Genomic DNA, 21,403 nt, shown 5'->3' with positions numbered 1-21,403 from the left:
GGTTTTTTTCTCATATGGTTTTCTTATTTGAGTTCACTTCCAAAACAAAACTGTTAATTTTGCAAATAATAAAAACGTATGTTTATCAAGGATAACTGAAATTGGAGGCTTTTATATTTGGTACACTCCTCAGTGTTATGTAAAACGACTATACTCCTCCTAATCCAGATGTCCTGATGACCCCCCTCATAAGCAGTTGGTACAGGCCATAGTGCTCTAGCCCACTATCAACCCCTTCAAGCCACACACACACACACACACACACACACGCCACCCTACAACACAACTGAGCTTGTCTGACAGAATGAGCAAGACTGCGTGTGTGCGTGCGAGACACCGAGAGGCAGCCAAGATGAAAGTGTGAAGCAGTGAGAGGGAAAACCTAGAAAAAACAGCAAAGGCGATCAGAAAGGGAGGGGAGAGGAAGAGTCAGCGAGCACAGCAGGAAAGGCAGAGCAGAAGAAAAGACAGAAAAGAGCAAAGGGAGATAATGTGAATGTTACATCTTTAATAACGCCCGTACCAAAGCCAGGAGATGTAATGGATAGATGACCATCCTCTACAAACACACCAGCATTCTGTCCTGGAGCCTTGACAGGAGGGGACAAGACAAATTCAACACCTTCAAAGGCTTTTAAAGGCTCTTCAACCAGTCCCACACCATCGAACCATGTCGTCTGCTGGGTCAACTAACCTCAAAAAACGTCAGGCATGTAAGTAAATGAGTTAACAGAAATGTAGTTAGAAAAACAAAGCCATAAACAGACCTGCAGTGCATAACTTTATGACCCACACTGGAAATTACTCTGCAGAGTAGCTTTAGTATTGTAGCTCTTTTTCAGTTTACGAGGGTAATTTAACAAATTGCTTTCAAGAGCACATTTCAGAATATTCCAGGCAGTGAAAGTCTTAATATACAACTGAGATTTCTAATTTCCTCCTAGTGCAACAGCCTTACATGACTCACAACCCAACATCCAGAGCCTCAAAATATATTTGACATCTCCTTCATATGACATCTTTCATTTAGCATCATTAAGCTCTTTTATAAGACAGCAAAACAACATACACTCTACTTTGTAGGTAGACAGTAGGTATGACATGCATGTTATGTTAACTTTATTTAAAGACTGTTACTGAAATCTGGTAATAAATTATTACCCATGATTCATTTATCAGTTTATATGATCCGACTTTTCCTTTCTGCTAAATGAGCTGGACAGAAGTACAACATGAGTAATGCTGATGTTGTTTAATCACAGTGAAAGGATAAGAACTAGTTCTTAGAGTTTCTTCTTATAGTAACAGGAAAGATCTGCTGACTCTGATTTACTTTCTGGGGAAACACAGTCAGATTTATAATTGAACCAGTGTAATGTTAAAGTGTCCACAGAGTAATGTGCTATATTAATGTGCTCTTTAATAATGTCTTTGTCTGTGGGGTTGTGTATGGGCAGTACTGTACACAGGAAGATTAATAGAAATGTATGTCCGATAAAAGCACTGTTTAGACTGGCCTAAATATGGCATGGCTGGAGGTCATCTTTGTTTTCAGCTGTGAGTGAAGTGCTTTAATGGTTTTGGGAATGGGAACAGCCTGGGAACAGAAAATTTGATCAGACATATAGAGAGTGGGTGGTCAGAGGAGGTTTACATTTAATCTTACCATAGGAGTTTGAGATGAGAGATAACTAATAAAGTATTAAGAAGCATTAAAAAGTGTTAAGTAATAAATAAAAGAGTGATGCCACATATGTATTAAACTGTAGTTTAATGTACTGTTAAGTACTCTTGAATCTAGGCTTCAGGCTGTGTCTCTTGTAGTATAACATAGGCTAGTATAATGGTGGTGCTGGGTGTTATAGTAAGAGAATACTTTAAATGACCAGTCTTGATTTACTATCTGCCACATGGCTGTGTGTTTAATGGATATGTGAGTGTGGGCAGCGAAAGGAGTGAGGAACCACATCGGGGGAGGTGGCTGTTGTGGTGCAGTGACCTCACTCATAAATGATTTATGCTTGATGGACTACTGTTGCTACAAAGCCAGGAGAAAGGAGTGGTTGGCTCGGTAAATACTAGTAGTAATTTCTAAAAATTATGAAGCTGTATACTGCTGTTAGATGGGGGTCTCCGGGGGGGAATTAGGAGATGTAGGAGAGAAAGGATAGGGTTTAAGATGGATGGGCTGTCACACGTTATTGGTCATGCAGTGTGACTGCTGTATCAGCTCTCTTACGCACATAAGCGCCCAATCTCTATTCACTGAAAATGGAAAGATGATCATGGGATTTCTTTCCACTTGCCACAAGGGGATTACATGTTACACCATGTGACTCTCCAGTTCAATAGGAACATTTGTTTCCAGCGCCTAGTGCAGTGGCAGAGAACTCTTGATATACAGCTGCACCATTACAATAACACATATTCATATATTGAAAGATGAATGTTGTTATCACAGAAAAGACACTTATATCCAATAATAAAAGCCAAGCATTGCAGTTTATCAGAAGCAGAACAGCTGAAGGGGACACTGCATCATGCCCCGGTGATTAGAGGATCAAAAGGAAGAAAAGAAAATCATTTGCTTCAGCTTAATTGTCACCTCTGGCCCTGGAATTCATATATATCCTCAAGCTCAGAAACTCACACATCACCAATACCTTTTGTGTTCACTGGAGAACGGATCAACATCAATGCATGTACAGAAATGTTCTAAAGAAAAAGAATGTGGAATGTAGATAAGAATAAGAAGAAGGAAAACTTTCCATATTAATACAAACTCTATTATTTCTATGCAATGTCAGATAACAAAAGCATCAAACATGCATGGTGGCACTGCATCCTTTGTATTTGTCAGAAAGAGGTGTAGCTGAGTTAAGCAGACCTAAAAAGCTCTTTATCCTCAAATCACTGACACTACAGTTACTTTAAACCAGGGATAATGCACAGCAGATTCAGGATGCAGAACAACAATCAGCTTTCTTTGAAAAACCTCCTTTGAAAAACTTTCTTTCATTCTCTTTTTCTGGCTGCACACATTAATATACACTGCAATCAAACCATTGAACTAAGTCCTCATGCAGTAGGAGTCCAGTGTAGGGTGTGCAGATGAGGATGGTACAAGTATTATGTAACAGTAAGATCTAAGTATATATGATGTGGGTTGAGATCAAGAAAGGATTTCTGGAGGGGTCAGGGTAGGGGATGGGAACACGTCATGTAAGAGATCACAAGCATCGTGGGATTCCATCCATCCATCTATTCATGCACCCATTTTCTTCCACTTATCCGTGGCCGGGTCGCAGGGGAAGCAGCCTAAGCAGAAAAATCAAAACCTCCCTCTCCCTTGCCACCTCCTCCAGCTTGTCTGGGGGAACACCAAGGCATTTCAGGCCAGCCGAGAGACATGATCTCTCCAGCATATCCTTGAATGCCAGCAGTATTCCTGGAGACTACTTAAATAAATTACAAGAAAGCTTGCAAGATAGTTCAGGCTGTGCTTTGTCTTATATACTGCATTTATATTGAAATGGTTTAATTTAATAGTTTGCACATACTTCAATAAATTGCTATTTTCATTTTCCTAGCAAAATATAAAGAAGCATTATGTAATGTGTTTTTCTGGTTTGATGTGAAATTCAAAAGATACCATATCTAGCTTATTAGCGTACCACCTACTTACCTCTAATTGGGAGTCAATTTCTAATTAATGGATCTTATTATACAGCACTATGGATAACAGCACATTTACAGCTCCAGGATAATCATCAGCAGAATGAGTTTGAGATGGAAGGTGGTTCTTGCACACAGCAGTTATACATAAGTATTTCTTCTGGTTCAATCAGTGACTGTAACTATATCACTGTGTTTTAACACACAGTAACACTTGCAATAAATATGATAAATCAATTTGGAACCCACATATTTGTAGCCTTGTATTTTTCCTTTCGTTTACTCTCTCGATTTTATTTTCTTCTGTATTGTTAATAAGCTTCCTGTCCTGAGGCCTCAAGTAAAACTCACACATCATCTGCTTTCTCTTTGCTGACCCACCTTTAGTAAGCGCTTTCTATGTGACCTGTATTTTGCTGCATACATTTATATAAGAGTGTGAACAGAAATGGATGTGTTCCACCATTTACGACTATTTTATCAGTCTTGAAAATTGTCTGGTGTTTATCTATAGGGCTCTCTTTCCAGCTTAACTCTGGTCTTTAATTTCATTTACACACAGTACTTGCAATGTCAGGTCAAAAGAGATTTTATCATTAGCTGTAACGCTTATTCAACCCCCAATTCCAAATAAAAACAGAAAATGATTTGAAAATCTCACAACTCCACTTTGGTCATAACAGAATATAGAAAACATATCTATGCTTAAACTGAGAAAGTTTACTATTTCAAGAAAAAAAAAAAGTAAATCACTTTGAATTTAATTGCAGCAACATGTCTCACAGAATTTGTGACAGGGCCATGTTTACCACCATGCAGCATCTGCTACTTTAATGTACTGTCTTGCTAAAATATGCAAGGCCCTCCCTGAAAAAGACATTGTCTGGATGCGAGGACATGTTGCTCTAAAACCTGTACATGCCCTGATGTTGTTGTTCTAGATATGCAAGGTAGTAATTCCATTCTGCACTATCATACCATCACAGATGATGGTATTATCAATACAACATCTAATTTATATCTATAAAATCTGGAATCATGCATGATATAGTATGATGTCATTATGCTGACTAGAAAACACCAAACAACAGGTTAGGTCCTCTTCATTAGTACATAGGAGTCCCTGAAAGTTACTGTATATTTGTGTAATGTATACATGTGTATACAATGTGTGTTTGTATCATCTGTCTGCATGTCTACAAGTCAGTCTACTCTTTAGTTTGTCTTTTGTTCACTGGTTTCTCAAGAAAAACATATCATGATCTCAGTGACAACCTGTTTAAATAAGGGATTTAATGACAATAATAATCCCTGTCAAAAGCATAAGATTTCCCTCTAGAAGCTATGACCTCTGCCTGGTAGTAATGTAACCTTAGCCAGTTTGCATGGATACCTCCTACACGTCTTCCACAGCAGTGTGGCAGGAAACCCAAAGGTTATCTGAATGAGTCAGTTTTTTACATATATGTTTCTCTCCCACGTCAGGGCAGACAGATGGGGACATGCGGCTGAGACTGTGTGTGGGTTGGACATGTCCATTGGTCAACTCAACTAGTAATGCAATATGATTTTTAGATAAACAGACAAAGAGGACGAAGGCAAGAGAGAGTCACAGAGATACAGAGAGAGAAAGAGACTTCCATATGGCCAAGGGGCAAAACGAAACTTTATGTAAGCTGTTCAGTTTAATCATGGTCAAGTTTCATCATTATTAAGTAAGTAAGTACTTAATTTGTATCAATAATTTCACTGTTGCCAAATGATTCCTCTAAAATATTCATGGACACTGGCAGGTGGCAAGATGGTGGAAGGGTGATTTTAGTAGTTTGCATTTCCATCATTATTTAGTCAAAGATCATATTAAGTTTCATACTATTTCTCCTGCATTTCACTGTTGATTTGAACAACTTTGTTTTGGAGTGTAGTCTAATAAAGCCATGTCATTTAAAGCTTTAGCAACTCTATATGAAAAACAGATGTAATCACTGCACTATTGGCAGGAAGGCCTTCGCTTTTGCTTTATGTGTGTCAACATATAGATTTTTTGGAGTTAGAAATGATCAGAGGGGTTGGAGTGCTAAATCATCAGCTAAGGCCCCAGTCACACAGTCCTTGACTTGACTTGTCAGCAACCCCGAAAACAACTAGTCGCAATGAAAAAATGTGTATTTGCCATCTAGCTGGCCATAGGCTGCAGGCGGATGGTGGTAGTCGTTAGGTGAAAGTGCAATTGCTTTGGTCGTTTGCATGGAAGACGCAGGGTAACCTGCAAACACACACCAGCTGCCCTCCGAGTAGGAGTGATACTCCAAGCAGTGTGAACAAAAATCCAAAATGGAGACTCACTTTTACTTTGAAGTGAGACTCAAAGTAAAAGTGATGTCTGCAGCAGTGAGACCCAACTTCTGCTTTAAAAGTCAACATTTTTTCAAGCTTTACTGACATTCAGCCAGTAGTAGTGTTTGTAAAGAAGTTAGCATTTTTTCCATACTAAATGGGTGATCACAGCAATCTGATAGTGACCAAATTAATTACAAGAAAGCTGTTGGTGAAGCCCTTTTCTGTGATCCACTTCACCTAACAACTGGCAGCAAAATCCAGCAACCACTTTATGGTTTGTTTAACATATATACATGTTAATTATATCTCTGACATTGCCCGTTTTAACATGAAAGTCATTCTTCAAGTGAGTCTCAAGTGTTTGTTTTTTTAAATCTTTGAACAGTTGAGTTTGTCAGATGGTTTGAGTATATTTGTATTTTTAAGCTAGTGTAGTACTGACATGTTCATTTATTACATCTATGGTCTGGCACTGGTATATGCTTAAAAACACAGTACACTTTTTTCCAATGACTGTCTTCCCACCAACTGCTTAAAGGGGCAGGCAAAGGGACAGAACTTCCTTCTCAGACCAATTGAATGACAGAATATTGGGTTATCACTCATGGATGACAGTGGACACAATCTTCCAGGGAAGAAAAAAGTACCCGGCAGACTAACAAGGTCTCTGGAGAGAGAAAGAAATTAAGGAGAACCCAGGGTGACACAAATGGGCTGTTGTCTTTGTTTTCAGGCAGGAGAACATTAATGCTCAGTGTAGAAAAGTAAATACTTCTCTTCATGTGCTGACATCAAAAGCATGTTGAGTTCACTGAGTGACAGAATACAAACTAAATAGCATAAATGCATAAGCACTCAGTCATGTGAACATGCTGACACTTTCAGATTTACACATACATGCATGTACACATATCCCCAAAACAATGATGACATGACTCAAAGTGTCAGCTAAGGGTGCCTGGGGGGGAAAGAGGCCCTGTGTTTGCTGAGGAAGATGTAGCACAATTACACAATCACAGCCTGTCGACCCAGTAGAGGACAATGCATGTGGCAGAACTGAGGACAAATACTCTCTTATTTTTCATAATAATAGTTTAAAAATAGCTCCATTTCCCTAAAATCTTCAGCAGACTTCACTGAACCGATTCACCAACTATATGTGAGTCTGACTGTGAACACTAGAGGTCAGACCAGCATCATCATTTCTTTGCGTTAGGTAAAGTTACATAAGGGCTGAGTGAAACAAACATGGAAAGAGAGCAATAAAGAAAGAAGAAGAGGAAAGAATAAAGTATGGAAAAGCAAAAATGACAATTTCTCAATAGAGACTCTCCATATCAGTGTGTTTCACTGTTAGTACAAAGTAGTGTAACGTTAAGAAGTGAATGGGGGCTTAAAGTAGGATACTGATTTCGTATAACTGCAAGAAAACATTGGCAAATTGACTGCTACTTATAGTGTTTTTCTACTCCAGCTGAGTATTCAAAGCACCTTCTCCTACAAGCCTCATACAACACTTTCATTTTATGCCTTTAAACATTTTGTCTAATACTTAAACACACACACGCACAATGTATGTATGCGAAACAACTTTCAGTATCTTGTCCAAGCTACTGAAAATCACATAGACTGAAGGTACAAGGGATTGAATCACCGCCCTTCCAAATAGCAAACGATCCATTCTTTTTAGTTACTCATTAAACGTATCAGACACAAAATTTGTGACTAGACTAACACAATTTTGAGTGCTGTCAGAGATACATTTTTGAGCTGTGTTTGTTGTCCTGCGTCCTTCCATATTTAATGAAAATTTACAGAATTTTGTTATTACTCCGCTCTTGGCATGATAGCTAGGTGTGAACTACACCACAAATCCAATGACTTTCACACAGCCTTAAAGGACAATGTGAAAGTTACTGACAAAACTTAAAAAAAAAAAAAGCACAGCTGAATCAATCCAGAAACAACATAACACTTGTTTCTATTTGCATGACGATTGCACAGTTATTATTTACCATTAAAAGAAACGTATTATTATTTACCAGTCTGACCAGTAGGCTACACTCGCATTTCTGGAAATAATTTGTCATCTGTTTCATGGTATGAGTTTGAATTCAAGAGAACAAAAAAAATGAAAAGAAACTTTTGTTGTCCCTTTATTTCTTTATTGATTTTATGAGGCGAGCATTAGAAAAATTAATCCTGTACTGCAGCTCATATGAGGTATATAACACACCTCAACTACCAAGGAATGGGTGGCTACACGTTTCTAAAGATGCAGACAATGAAACGGAATGTGAGGTGACGTGATCCCTTGACCTTTCTCCTGTTCGCCAACTTTCATGAAAAAGCTGTTTAAACCTAACTCCATCTAAAGGCCGAACAGAATGAATCAAAATATAAGGTTATAAGTACATTTTTAGGTTGATTTATGAAACTACTCCACTACTACTGGGCGAGGATGTTGTTATGTTTATCTGACTAACAGATTATGTTGCACTCAGAAGAGCTGCCCTTCTAGAGCCTTTATGTATCAAGAAAAGAAACCCACATTTTGTACCCTAGAAAAGAGACACCTTGTGTTCCTAGTTATTAGTATAACACAGCGCTACATTGAAAGGAATGTAAAGCCAGTGCTTTAATGTGCTTTCTTGTCTTTTTCTCTCTTTTCTTGATCAGCTGAGACAGACAAGACTCAGAAGCTGTTAAACAATGACTCTGCTCAACACCTAAAACTAAAAGAGAGACGGCGCTTTTTTGAAGAAGTCTACCAGCATGAGATGGATAATGACTTACCTACTGCCCAACTGCAGATTGACCATAGGAAGCGTGAGTGATAATCTATCTAATCCCTATCTAATATGTATGTATGTATGTATATACACATATATACATATATATATATATATATATATATATATACACATATATATATATATATATATATATATATTTATTATGTATATATATATATATATATTTATTATGTATATATATATATATATATATATATATATATATATATATGTATATGTATATATACATACATTATATATATATATATATACATTATATATATATATTATATACATTATATATATATATTATATATATATATATATATATATATATATATATATATATATATATATATATATATATATATTATATATAGACAGATAGATAGATATGAGCATGATAATGTGTGAGTTATATCCTGTTCATGCAGCCCCCATGGGTAGTATCTCTTCGATGGAGGTGAATGTGGACACCCTTGAGCAGATGGACCTGATGGATGTATCGGATCATGAAGCCCTTGATGTGTTCCTCAACTCAGGCTCAGAAGCAGATGAGGGAGCTCTGGCGTCTCCACTTCCAGGTGCACCGTTTGCCTCTCGGGCACAATTAATCTGCTGCCACTATACCAGGGGTCGGCTCTTTAGTCCTTATAGTGCGGCTCTGCGTGGTTTGGGAAAATAAATTAGTAATAAACAAGTATTTAGCTGAAGTGTATTTTATTTATGTTAGTTCTTTTTTTTTTAACTCGTACTGTAGTTCTAAATTGGAAGATTATTGTGATATTGAAATATAAAAATAAAATTATATTCTATTATTTTTTCATTGCTCAAAATAAGCGTCACACTCGCGGAGGCCGGTGTACCTGCCGAAACGCCGTGCATTTATCGAGACTTTCAACCCCAGGTAGGCCAATTATGGATCTTCGGATCCACGTTATGTCAGCAGCTATTCTCCACCGTGAACTATGTTAAAAACAAACACCGCTCACGCCTCACAGATGACAGCTTACAGTCCTGCTGTTCAGAGGTTCAGGAGCAGAAGTCTCATTGTACCACGGCAGACCCGACGATGTTTGCATGAACATGCTTTTCAGCATCTCTTTATTGACCACTTTTCACACACGGTTGCTGTACGCATACAGCCGGCTGTAGCTTTTCAGCTCACAGCCCGACACGTACCAACAACAGCATAGATGGCACAGACTTTAAGGCGGCGAGGCGTGATTGCGGGTGCTGCTCAGGTGCGTCCGCCTCCCCTGCAGCGGCGCTGCAGACCACACCCCGCCACACACATTAACCAGGTAAAATACATATTTAGGAAGAATTTTGCAAATATCTATTTTTCTTTTTTCAGCAGCATAGTGCTTTTTTTAAATTATTTTTTTTAAAAGTCAGGCCAAGGCTCCAAAAGCCCAAAGGTGATATAAGGGTTTTGTTTGCTGGATCATTTAAGTTCAGCTGGGTGTCTTTCCTTTTGTTATATTTCTTTAAGAGTTCAAAATGTGTTAATTACATAAATAAAATGTAATTTTGTCTGTAGCACTTCATGGATTTCATAAGCAACACACCTTAGTTGTTCACACAAAGCATAAAGGTAAAAAACAATATATACAGTGTTATCTTCATTTTAGATGTCAAAAAGTATTTGCGGCTCCCAGTGTTTTCTTTTACATGGGAACCGGGTCCAAATGGCTCTTTGGGTCCTAAAGGTTGCACTATACTATTCAAAAGCTATTCTTGTACATAGATTTCCCATGCAGACATTTTTTAAGCACACCACTTACTCTGGCCCTTTCAAGATCTGTGTACATTTGGTGATGAATTTTTTTTAACATTTTTTTTATGAAAGAAATGTTGTTTTCAAAATAGGACATTTTGTTACAAAAATGTTTTTGTTTTGTTTTTATATTTTGTCAAACAATGAGACAGTGCTGTGCTGAAATACTGTCTTGATTCATATATTCTAATATTTAGGTGTACTGACATTTTTGGTTACTTCTCTGGACAAAACTCACTTGAATAACAATAACACTGCAGGGCAGTTTGGGTCAAAAGTTAAAGGCTTTATATGACATTAAGGGGCATTTGGGTGAACCTGATCAAACCCTGTTCAGACTTTAAACATGGTGACAGGTACCAACATATTCTAACAGACTTTAATTGCAGAGGGTGAGGAAGACGATGAAGACGATGAAGATGCCGAGGTTGTCTACAGGGAGTGTGCATCTCTGAAACGACAAAATGAGCCGTTCCGTAGCTCGCAGTCTCGCATTTCGTCTACATCGTCTGCTTCCAGTGATAGCAGCGCGAGTGGCGTGGACACACCTGTGATCCAGTCGGATGATGAAGAAGTCCATGCAGACACTCTGCTGCTGACCTCTGCGCCCCAAACTAGGGATGAAGAATCAGACGACGAAGAAGCTGAGGAAAGATACCATCCGACTAATCATGATAAAGCCTAAATTTGAATCACTTAGGAGCAAAAATCGCTCTCTGTGTCTCTTTCTCTTTTTATGTAATTGAATTTCCTCCACATGGATGCAAACCCCAGCATGGCTGGCCCAGTGGCAAAGTTCAATGTTTTTTAAAAGTGTATTTATCCAGAACTTTCAGTTGAAATTTAGTGTACACCCAAATAACTGTGGCATACTTAATTAATTAATTACTAACTGAAATTTTTAGGGGCTGTGTCACTAATAGCGCTTGTATGCAAATTTCCATATGGGACATTCCATGCTCATGCAGTAACTTGTTTTGGTTGAAAGGAAATGGCTTAAAGTTGAAGCTACACACCTCTTACTGCCGGAGGGAATTTTCCCTCCTCCCCATTCTTGAAACTACAGGTTCCAAGCAGCCGTGTGAGGAACAAAACTGAACTGAAATTGCATTTGCTGAGCAAACAAATCTTTATATATGGCTTGCATACATTAAAAAAGGAAATTCAAGAGATCTGTAGTAATAATATAAAGCTTCCTTACGTTTCACACTGAAACGTAAAAATTCTGGGCACCTTGGATCATATTTTCCCTCTTAATTGGCAATTATAGTGCAACAGATACTATTCCCATCATGCAAGTTATCAGACTTCTCTATGAACACCTTCCTGAAGGTGTGACTCATTTCAAAGGGGCGTGACTATGAAACCAAGATCTCATGACCTAAATAACTTGTGCTGGAAAGACTTTTAATGCAAATGCAAAAGCTGCATAATACAGCTCAATTCTTAACTTTAGACTTCCAGAAGGGTGCATTTATGTTTAACTTTATGTCTGCTATGTATATGTGTACACATTTAAGCAAGGCTAAAACAACACGTCACTGTCTTCAGTTCTTCCTCTCAAGAAAGAGAAAGTAATTCTGAGAGTCTAGAAAGGACAAAGTCTTTATCCAGCACAGAAAGATAAAAGTTAAAGTGAAAACAAGTAAGTGAAAACATTTTTCTAAGTGAAGCTCCACTTTTAACCTTGAGACCTCAGTGATCGATATAAAAGAAGAAAAGTTAGAATGAGCTGTTTAGTCCATTATCTGTGACTTCTTTGTCCTAAGTGTGAGAATGCCTTTGTGCAAGTGTTCAATCTGCCAGCATCTGGCTCGAAGGGTGATGTGCCTATACAGAGTTCAAAGTGGAAAATACACGATAAAAGTCAGGGAACTCTCCTCGTTGTGATGGAAAGATAAAAAGAAGAATATTAGAAATGAGTCACCAAAACGAGTCACAGTGAATACCCTCCTCCTTCTGCCAAAACCTATATTTCTTTAAGATTTTATAAATTATTGCTTTATGCATGTGGAAACTACAGAATCATGAATGGAAATATTGTATTTACAAATGCATGGTGTTTTGTTCTTGTGACAACTTCATATGTTTTCAGTACTACTAGTGTTGCATTACTGAACTATGCAGGTGGCACCTGTTCGCCATTTGACGTGTTTTTTGGACATTGCATATTTATAGCTAGAAGGAGTGGCAGTGACTCAGGTGAACGCAGTTTGTGTGTGAATGCTCAGTGTTTAATGTGTGTCTACGCAGATGCCAAAAGTTTCGTGCATTCCCCAGCTCGGCCCTGTGACTACTTCCAAATCAACCTTTATACAGTGTTCCTATGATGTGTGCATCTTATTGCAAAATAAAAATAAAAATAATAGTTGGAACAGTTGGAAGTATTTTCATTTGCTTCAGATTTTGCGGATTTTGCTTCATTGTTGTTTCTGATGTTCCAGCATTGCATTAATAAATAGACTGCAAGAGAAGTAACCTCACTACATGTAAAAAATTTTAATGGCAACTCACAAAGATATATAGTTCCATAATATACTGGCTGCTTTAGTGCCCAGCAGCTAGCTTTCTAGTTCAACCAGTTTGACAAATTTGTTTTGGATCACCTTTCATAGAAGCAACTGCTATCTGTGGCTTCTTTGTTTTGCCCATCATCGTGACAAGCAGCGTTTTTGCTGAACTGCTTAAAAGCAACACACTATAACATGTAGCTGTAAACCACATAGCTTGTGGGAATCACAGTCAATCCTTCACTATTAACCACATTCTGACTACTTTTGTCGACTCCATCCATTGCTCATGTTTTCTGTGTAATACCCTGTGGGTTTTAAGTAGACTAACAACAGCACTGCTATGGCGGGCCTTCAATGCACCACCAACCTAAATGACGTATTTTAATGTATAAGAATAAAACACCCTCTACCCACTACATTGTTAGTCAGGTTCTGATTTCCAATACTGGCTATAATAATATAATATAATAAGCTCATTCCAGCCCATTTCAACCAGCTTTTACAGACGTCACACACTTTTAGGGAAAATTCTTAACTCCTGCCCAGAGTTTAAGGAGCCACACTTACAAAGCAGGGCAAATTGCTGCTAGTTTGAGTTTCACAAATGGGAGTGGAGAGTTCTGTGGGTGATCCAGTAACGAAGACAGCCAAAAATGAATAGACCAAATTTGGCGAGAGTAACATACTAACAAAATGAATGCATAAAAGCACGCCAAAAGAAATACAGACAAATCATATATACAAGAAGATGCTGAAGGTAAATCAACGTTTTTGATACAAGGATAACTATTCTTTTTTTAAAAGGTGCTGGGGACTGCTGTCCTCTGTGTAAATCATCTGGATCTTCTCCTGATAAACTAAGAGAGGAGTTGCGTTATTACAAACTATTCCACGGTATAAACCTTAAATTGTCTGTAATAGCTGACTTTTATGTTGTCTTGAAGAAAATATAACATTTACCATTAATTCTCAGCTTATCCATATGTTAATGAAGATATCACTACTGTGCCATGTGCATGTTTTTTCTACAGGCTGTGTGAGACTATGTGAGGCTGAGGGGATTCCCTTCCTTTCTCTTACACCGTTCAGTTCAGGTAGGTTCTGGTCTGCTTCATCGGGACACTACTTACTGAAGAGCACGGATATGCTAGGCTTGGCTCTGAATATGCAGGGTGAGGACTCAATGAAGAGTTACAGGGCAGAGCCAAATTATTGGCACTGAAGCCATAGCCTCCAACCATCTTTGCCAGTTACGCACTTACATCTCCTCCTCCCATTCCAAATAAATAAACACTTACTTATCATCTATCAAAACCACATCAGGTACAAAGTAAGACATGCTTCTTTGTGGCAAAATGTCCGCTGCAAACCTTAGTAAACCCCTTTTTGTGTGTGCTTCATTTACAAAGCCTCCTTCTGAAACGTTGAGCTCAAAAAAGGAATCTCCTACAAATACATATATAATAAAACCAGCTGCAAATATACCTGTTTCCACACCTTTCATTCACTAAACTGACACTGACTAACACTTAAAACGGTTTTGTGTGTTTATATTTATTATTTGTGCATTGTCTTGTGTAACTATTTTCTAACTGACAAGGTCAGGCCAGGTTCTTTCATACAGTATCAACCTACTTTAGAGGCAGGTATAGCAGTAATAAGTACAAGTACTGAACCTAATATGCAGGTTTGAACTTGTGTGCACTTTGCTTCATTTTCAAACACAATATTATAACTGGCACTTTACAATAGGCAACACTCATGTCAGTTTTTTAAGTCGCTTCTTGCCCCCTGGCAGCTGGGATAGGCTCCAGCCCACCAGCAACCCTGTATATAAGCAGAAGAAAATAGATGCATGTATGTTTTAAATTAGGTTATGACCTAAGATTTCTTTGGGGGGGTTTTTTTGTTTGTTTTTTTGTAATGGTTTAACCACCAGCTTATGGTTTATGCTCAAGCACTATAATGAAATAATATTTTTAATACTTAAATATAATTGTTGTTTTTATAATGACTTTTCAAAGTGATGTTTTTTGTACAAAAAAACAAACAAAAGAATAGTAAAACTAGAATCCAAATGCCAAATTAGTTATTTACTGAAATTGAAAGACAAAAACTAGTTTTCGAGGTTTACTCTTGATTAAGTTCCAGCTTCTCCAGTCAAGTTGGCTGGCTCAAATGCCGGTATAAACAAAATCATTTAAACAAGTTTTGACTTCTAAACATTTGATCTGTTAAATTCCTGATTTGTTATACAGTACAGAGATGGCTACCAGATAGGGCTGCCTATCTGGTAGCCATCACGAATCATGATTACGTCAACTATCAAAATCATCGACGACAACTTTTATAGTCGACGCGTTGTTTGAAGCTTTGTAAGATCCTAAAAGATGCAGGACTAAGTAGTTGGATTTAAGAGTGTAATAATGGACCGAAACAGAAGATGACAGCAATGCAATACAAACATGCCAGCTGCAGTTACATGCCAAAGAAGAAGAAGAAGCAGTCTCCGGTATCGTAGCTGTGTCCAAATTCACGGGCCTCATCCTTCGGAGGCCGCATTTGTTGGCCAATTACGTTACAGCAAAGCGACAAAGGCTGTTCAAATTTGAAGGTTTCTTCAAATGCGGCCGACAAATGCGTCCTTCATTTCTCCAGATTGGAAGGATGGGTTGGGTGTATCCTTCGTGGCCCAACCTATCCCAGAATTCATAGCGCAGCCCAGCCAATTTCATGTTCCAACAATGGCGGCAGCTACTGAGTTTTAATATTACTCTTTCTGGGTCACAAAATAAACTTTTAACATATTTTCAGGCAAGAATGTAGCTGTGTAAACTTCATATATCTGCTCGATTTATCAAGACATCACATATTTGCAAAAGTGCTCTGACGATTTCGGAGAGGTCTGTTAGCCACCAGCTCGATAGCTAGCCAGGGTTCAAGACTCACTAGAGCTGGCGAGAACACCCCCCGCGGTCTTTTGCTACTTCAGTTAAACACGATATATAAGTCACTTAGATAACGTAAAAATCTTATTGTTTGCCTTTTTTCAGTGTTTTATTTGTTCCTGAGTAAATCAGTTTGGCTGAGATTAAAGTTATAGTTTTCACACAGCTGAATAAACATCAAACAGAAAACCGAAGTGTGAGATGATAGAGAATATACTCCGGTGTCCTGTTATATTTTAGATAGCAAGGAGCAGACGGCTGAGTTTATTAAACTCCACCAAGACAATTTGCCAATTTCATTAAAAGTTTAATAAACTGTCATCTTGTCTTTATTTTTAGTTAGCACATACCTTAAAAACTTCAAGCTGTAAGATAATGATAGTTATATAAGAGCAGATGCTGCTGGTGCAATAAGCTGTACGTTTTACTTCCAATTTATGCATGATCTGATTAGTCAACTAATCGCAAAAATAATCGGTGACTAGTCGACTATCAAAATAATCTTTTGTGGCAGGGCTACTACCAGAGCAATGAAAATTTGCTTTGAATATCATGTCAAGGAATCACAGATAGCTCAAATTTAAACCCTATTTTGTTTTAAAGATTTGTGCACCATATCCACTGATTCAGCAACTTAGTGAAAGAAGCTAAATAGGTGCAAGCACCAAAAATACAGCCTATAAGTGGTTTCTTCCAATAATTGTAACACACTTAAATCTTAAAGAACATGTAATTAATTACTCCTTTTTTAAGATAATGTAAATATAATTCTTATCAACCAAACAATAATTATTATCAGAAAATCGACAATTTTGTACTGTATCAGGTGGGTTTGGGATGTTAAATTTGTTAATAGTCACAGAATAGTGACAGAATAGTAGAAAGAATAACAAATTACAAAAAGAAAGCTAACTTCATTGACAGAGAAAATAACTAAAAAGAAGACTACAAAAAAAAACAATTCATGAAAATACAGCAGGTTGTAAAAGCCATCTTTGCGTGACAAACATAAAAGCCTTAAGGTTACTTGGGTCTAAAGGGAGGAGCTCATTTTTGTGCCAAGAGTTTTATGTTTCATGTTCTGACTCTGCAGTGGGAAACATTTTTGAAAAATCACCTAACTAAATCTCTGTGTGACAAGGTGCTACATGTAGTGATTGGTAAAAGTCATGCAGATTTTTGAAAATGATTGTGACTAATTTGTTTGCACTGTTGGATTGCTTTGTTCATGTTGAGGTTTTGGAAAAACCAAACTATGGGCAACTTCTTCCATGGATAAACAGTGTTAGGCATCAATTACTCTGGTGCAATCGTTAAGCAAATGTGAACACTATTTTGATGCCAAGAAAAATATCAATAACACTACCTTCTCACTGAAAATGGAGTCTTCATTGGAATTGGTTATTGAGAAAGCTTTTCCTACAACTCCCAATTCTTTTTTTTTTTTTTTCCTTGTTTGCTTTATTTTTCTCTTACTATCTCAACTTTAATGTATATATAGTGTTTAGAGAACCTCTATGTGTGTGATTCAGAGAGAGAAATCATGAGAGGCAGTGAGCAGAATATATCCCTGTCTTTCCATAGATGAAGGCTGTTTGTATATAATTTATGTACAAAGCTCCTCAGCAGGATTTCTCTCAATTCAGCTCATTTTGACAGCTTTATGGCACACCATCCAAAAAGCCCTCAGGAGGTTGATATGTCATTTACATAAACTTATAATATAACTTCAAGATACAGAGCAAAGACACACCGACATAAAAACTAAATGTCCATAACATTAAATGGTCTAAATGTTATCATAAAAGTTAAATACATATATACATCTAAACTATGTGGTTCTTGTTTAACACATTAACACTAATTCACACTCAAGCAAAGGTTTGGGGCTGCAGTAAATTATTTGTTACTTAAGTAAACATTATTGTTACATTCCACCTATGGTCCTTTTCCTGCTTTGATATAATGGTATGGGTATTGTTAGAAAGATAGTACTTACTACACTATAACTTTTTTGGAGAGGTTTGGCACTGTGCTCCCACGAATACACACACGCATATACACATATACACATATACAGACTCTGGAGGCAACTACTGTAAGCCTGCAGATAACTCCACAAGAATCTGTCAACTAACCAGCCAACACTCTTCATAGAGCCAGAATTCATTTTGTCTGGTTCAACAACCTAGCAAGCACGCTGTGGTTGTGTTGAAAATAGTGGAGGCTGCAAGGAAGCAGATGAAAATAAGCAAATTACTTTCCCACAGGTTTAAGCTTGTTGAACAGGTCGTTTTACAAATGACTATATTTGGTTTCTTCAGGGAAGGTTTACACATTCACATACTGTTAAAAAGATAAGATGTCAACTTTTGAAAAAGGTTTTTATTTCAGATTTGGGGTTTGCCCTCCTCATTGTGACGCTATCATCACTATTCCTGTTATCAAACAAATATAGGGATAAATATGTAAGAATGGGTATTTACAGTTGAAAACTCATCTATGGAAAATGCAAAAATGTGAAATTTTAAATGCCTGTGAATCACTGTCATCTTGAAGCTCTGCGGATATGTCTTCACACAGGTGTACATGTTTTAAAATATATCAGGAATCCCTGGAAATCTTCATAGGAAGATTTTCACTCAATAGCAGCTTAAAGCCTTGGTAATACTTTCCATGCACACAAGTCTGCTAGGGTCCACTGGGGGCCAAGTTACATAAATTTTATCAGATGAGTCCGTGTGGATGCCCTCATGTTTGCCTGTTTTTTTGTGACTTCTCCCGAGAGAATTTTAATTACAATGCACCAGCCGCACATGTGGCCCAGGCAGACTCCAGGCCAAGTATAACAGGAATGATTACTTGGCTGTCGGGTGTCCAGCTGTCCTTGTCTGCAACATATAATCAATGCATAGTTGACGTTCACAGCACTGAACAACACAGTGTTAATTTACTAAGAAAACTCAATTATTGTTGTCTAAAAAGTTCTATGTTTCTCCAAAGCAGCGCCAGATTGAGGTTAAACAAGGTCAACCAGGAAATAGAGAGAAACAATGGCAACCTTGCCAACTCTATTTGATCAGTATAAAATATGCCAAGTCACTAGAACTGGAACACAATGGAACGATAGAAAAGATACTCTACTTCTGGTCTTTTTTTATTTATATATTATCATATATACACCTTATCACCGTATTTTTTTGTTCTACAGACAAGTTAAAATTATAGTTATAATTTTCTGAAATTACAGTCCAGTATAGTGACTATCTGTATCATAACAATCCTACTACAAACAGTAGTAGGAGGCCCAAACAGCCACCGATTTATGCAGCTCTCTATTTTTTATTGGCACTGGGCCAGGCCTCGCTAGTGTCAAACCCTGCTAGAACTCATTAACTGACATTAACTGAAAGTGGTTAATAAACAAGAGTGTGGCGTTTTTTTTCCCAGCCTGTCCTGTCTTACAGATTGTCATACTGCTACGTAATAACTGAAATAACAGATAAAACAAACATCTTAACAAGAGAAGCCTATAGAGTATTTACAGAGCTAATGATGGAAAAGCAAAATGTATTTGGCACAACTAGCGCATTCAGATCATAACTCTGATAGTAAAAGCTGCCAGACCTTTACCTCCTCCGTAGATTTTAGAGATTAAAGAATTTAGTTTTCTTTCTTTAGTGGCCACGAGTCATTTAGTAGTGGCATCAGTCTATCAATGTACTCCTTTAGGCTTGGTAGTTTTACTTTTTTACTGAGTTTTAAGGTTTACAATTTGAACCTTCTTTATGTTGCTTAGGAAGGCTCCAGGATATGAGTTGCACTTGCCCATTTTGTGTACTTTTAAAATATTTTTCTTTTAAAAAAACAAAGAAACAAAACACCTGGAAGCTTTTTTTTATATGTGGGATGTCGTGGTCAAGTTACACTAGGGCCCATTTAATGTAATTTTTTTCTGATTTAGCTTCTCTATCCCTTTAATTTATACAACACAAGTACAAGTACACAGAGTTATTCAATTTCAATTCAATTCAAGTTTGTATACATATACATTAGGGGTGCAACGATACACAAAATTCACGGTTCGGTTCGGTTCGATACTTTGGTGTCACGGTTCGATATTTTTTCGATGCAAAAAAAAATGTTCATGCCTTTTTAATTTGTCATTTATTAAAATTATAAATATATATTTTAACTCAAAAGTACAGTTTTTAAATTTAATGTTGCTGAAACAACAAAGTAATAAAAAACATAAATCTATCTGATTGAGGAATCACTCATCTTTGGAAAAGAGAGTTTATTACAGAGAAATGGCTCTTTCCAAAATAAAAGCTATACTATAGGCTTCTTCTGGGCTATATTCTCAGCAGCATATTAAACATATCAGGTCCCCATAAGGAGAATCATGTGCTAACGGCTGTCTAAATGACTCGGGTAAAGTTTGTACCATGTGTGCTTGTTGTTTTTGTCTGCTTCCACTTGTCTTTGCACTAGGATGATGTCGGAGTAAATGTGCAGTCACATTCGTTTTGTTCCCACTAGTGCTGTCAGCGTTAATCTGAAATGATTTTAACACCACAACACGGCAAATCTCCGTTAACGAGCTACCGCGGATCGCCCAGTGCTTGGGGCTGGACGGCCAACACGTTAACGAGCTAACTGCGCTAACGCACTAGTTCCCACCAATGTAATTGAGCATTGCGTGGCACATCCGACATACTGTTTTACTTTTGTCCATGACGCGCTTACCTTCAGGGTCATACGTCACATGAAAACCAAAATACTTCCAACGCCACATCTCTCCTGTCTCGCTAGCTTGCCCTGCGCTCAGTGAATCTGCGTTCGATCACTCCACCTAGGCTGCACTGTCTAGCGCAGATCCACTGAGCGCTCAACACAGACAGCATCGTCAGAAGGAAAGTTGATAAAATAAATTAAAAATTTTGTATTGTTCATACATATGCGTACCGAACCGAAAGCACTGTATCGAACGGTTCAATATCGATACGAATATCGTTGCACCCCTAATATACATATATAGGGAGACGGGACAAAACAAAGCCCATGGGAGAGAGAAAACAGTATTCAAGAATATAGCAGTATTCATATATAAGTTTAATAAATTATGTGTTAAACATCAGTGACGAAGTAATTTGATTCCGTGTTAAAGTAGTGAATCACCATCCAAATTTATTTTTTTTAGATGTGGCTCACCTCCTTAAATACAGATGCGTCATTTTAATAACCAGGCTTAGTCAGCGGGAACTGTTTACCTGCAACTTTGTGGAAGCCAAAACTAATACCTCCAAAACCTGCCAAAAAGCATTGCCTTTGGCAAGGTGGACACAGTTA

General features: G+C 37.6%; 1 protein-coding gene across 1 annotated transcript; it reads left to right on the top strand.

Annotated features, from left to right (window-relative positions):
* Window positions 1-273: 273 nt before the first annotated feature.
* Window positions 274-12,965, top strand: LOC146684720 (dysbindin-like). Its single transcript, XM_085444450.1, has 4 exons — window positions 274-713; window positions 8,695-8,844; window positions 9,245-9,394; window positions 10,980-12,965. Exons 1-4 carry the CDS (start codon window positions 671-673, stop codon window positions 11,273-11,275), a joined length of 639 nt encoding a protein of 212 aa, XP_085300576.1. The 5' UTR covers window positions 274-670; the 3' UTR covers window positions 11,276-12,965.
* Window positions 12,966-21,403: the final 8,438 nt, after the last annotated feature.

The sequence above is a fragment of the Copadichromis virginalis genome, linkage group LG20, assembly GCF_057382275.1.
Source record: "Copadichromis virginalis isolate Kocher_CV1m ecotype Utaka linkage group LG20, C_Virginalis_male_GT1.1, whole genome shotgun sequence".
Classification (NCBI taxonomy): Eukaryota; Metazoa; Chordata; class Actinopteri; order Cichliformes; family Cichlidae; genus Copadichromis; species Copadichromis virginalis.
This window is presented reverse-complemented; position numbering and strand designations above follow the sequence as displayed.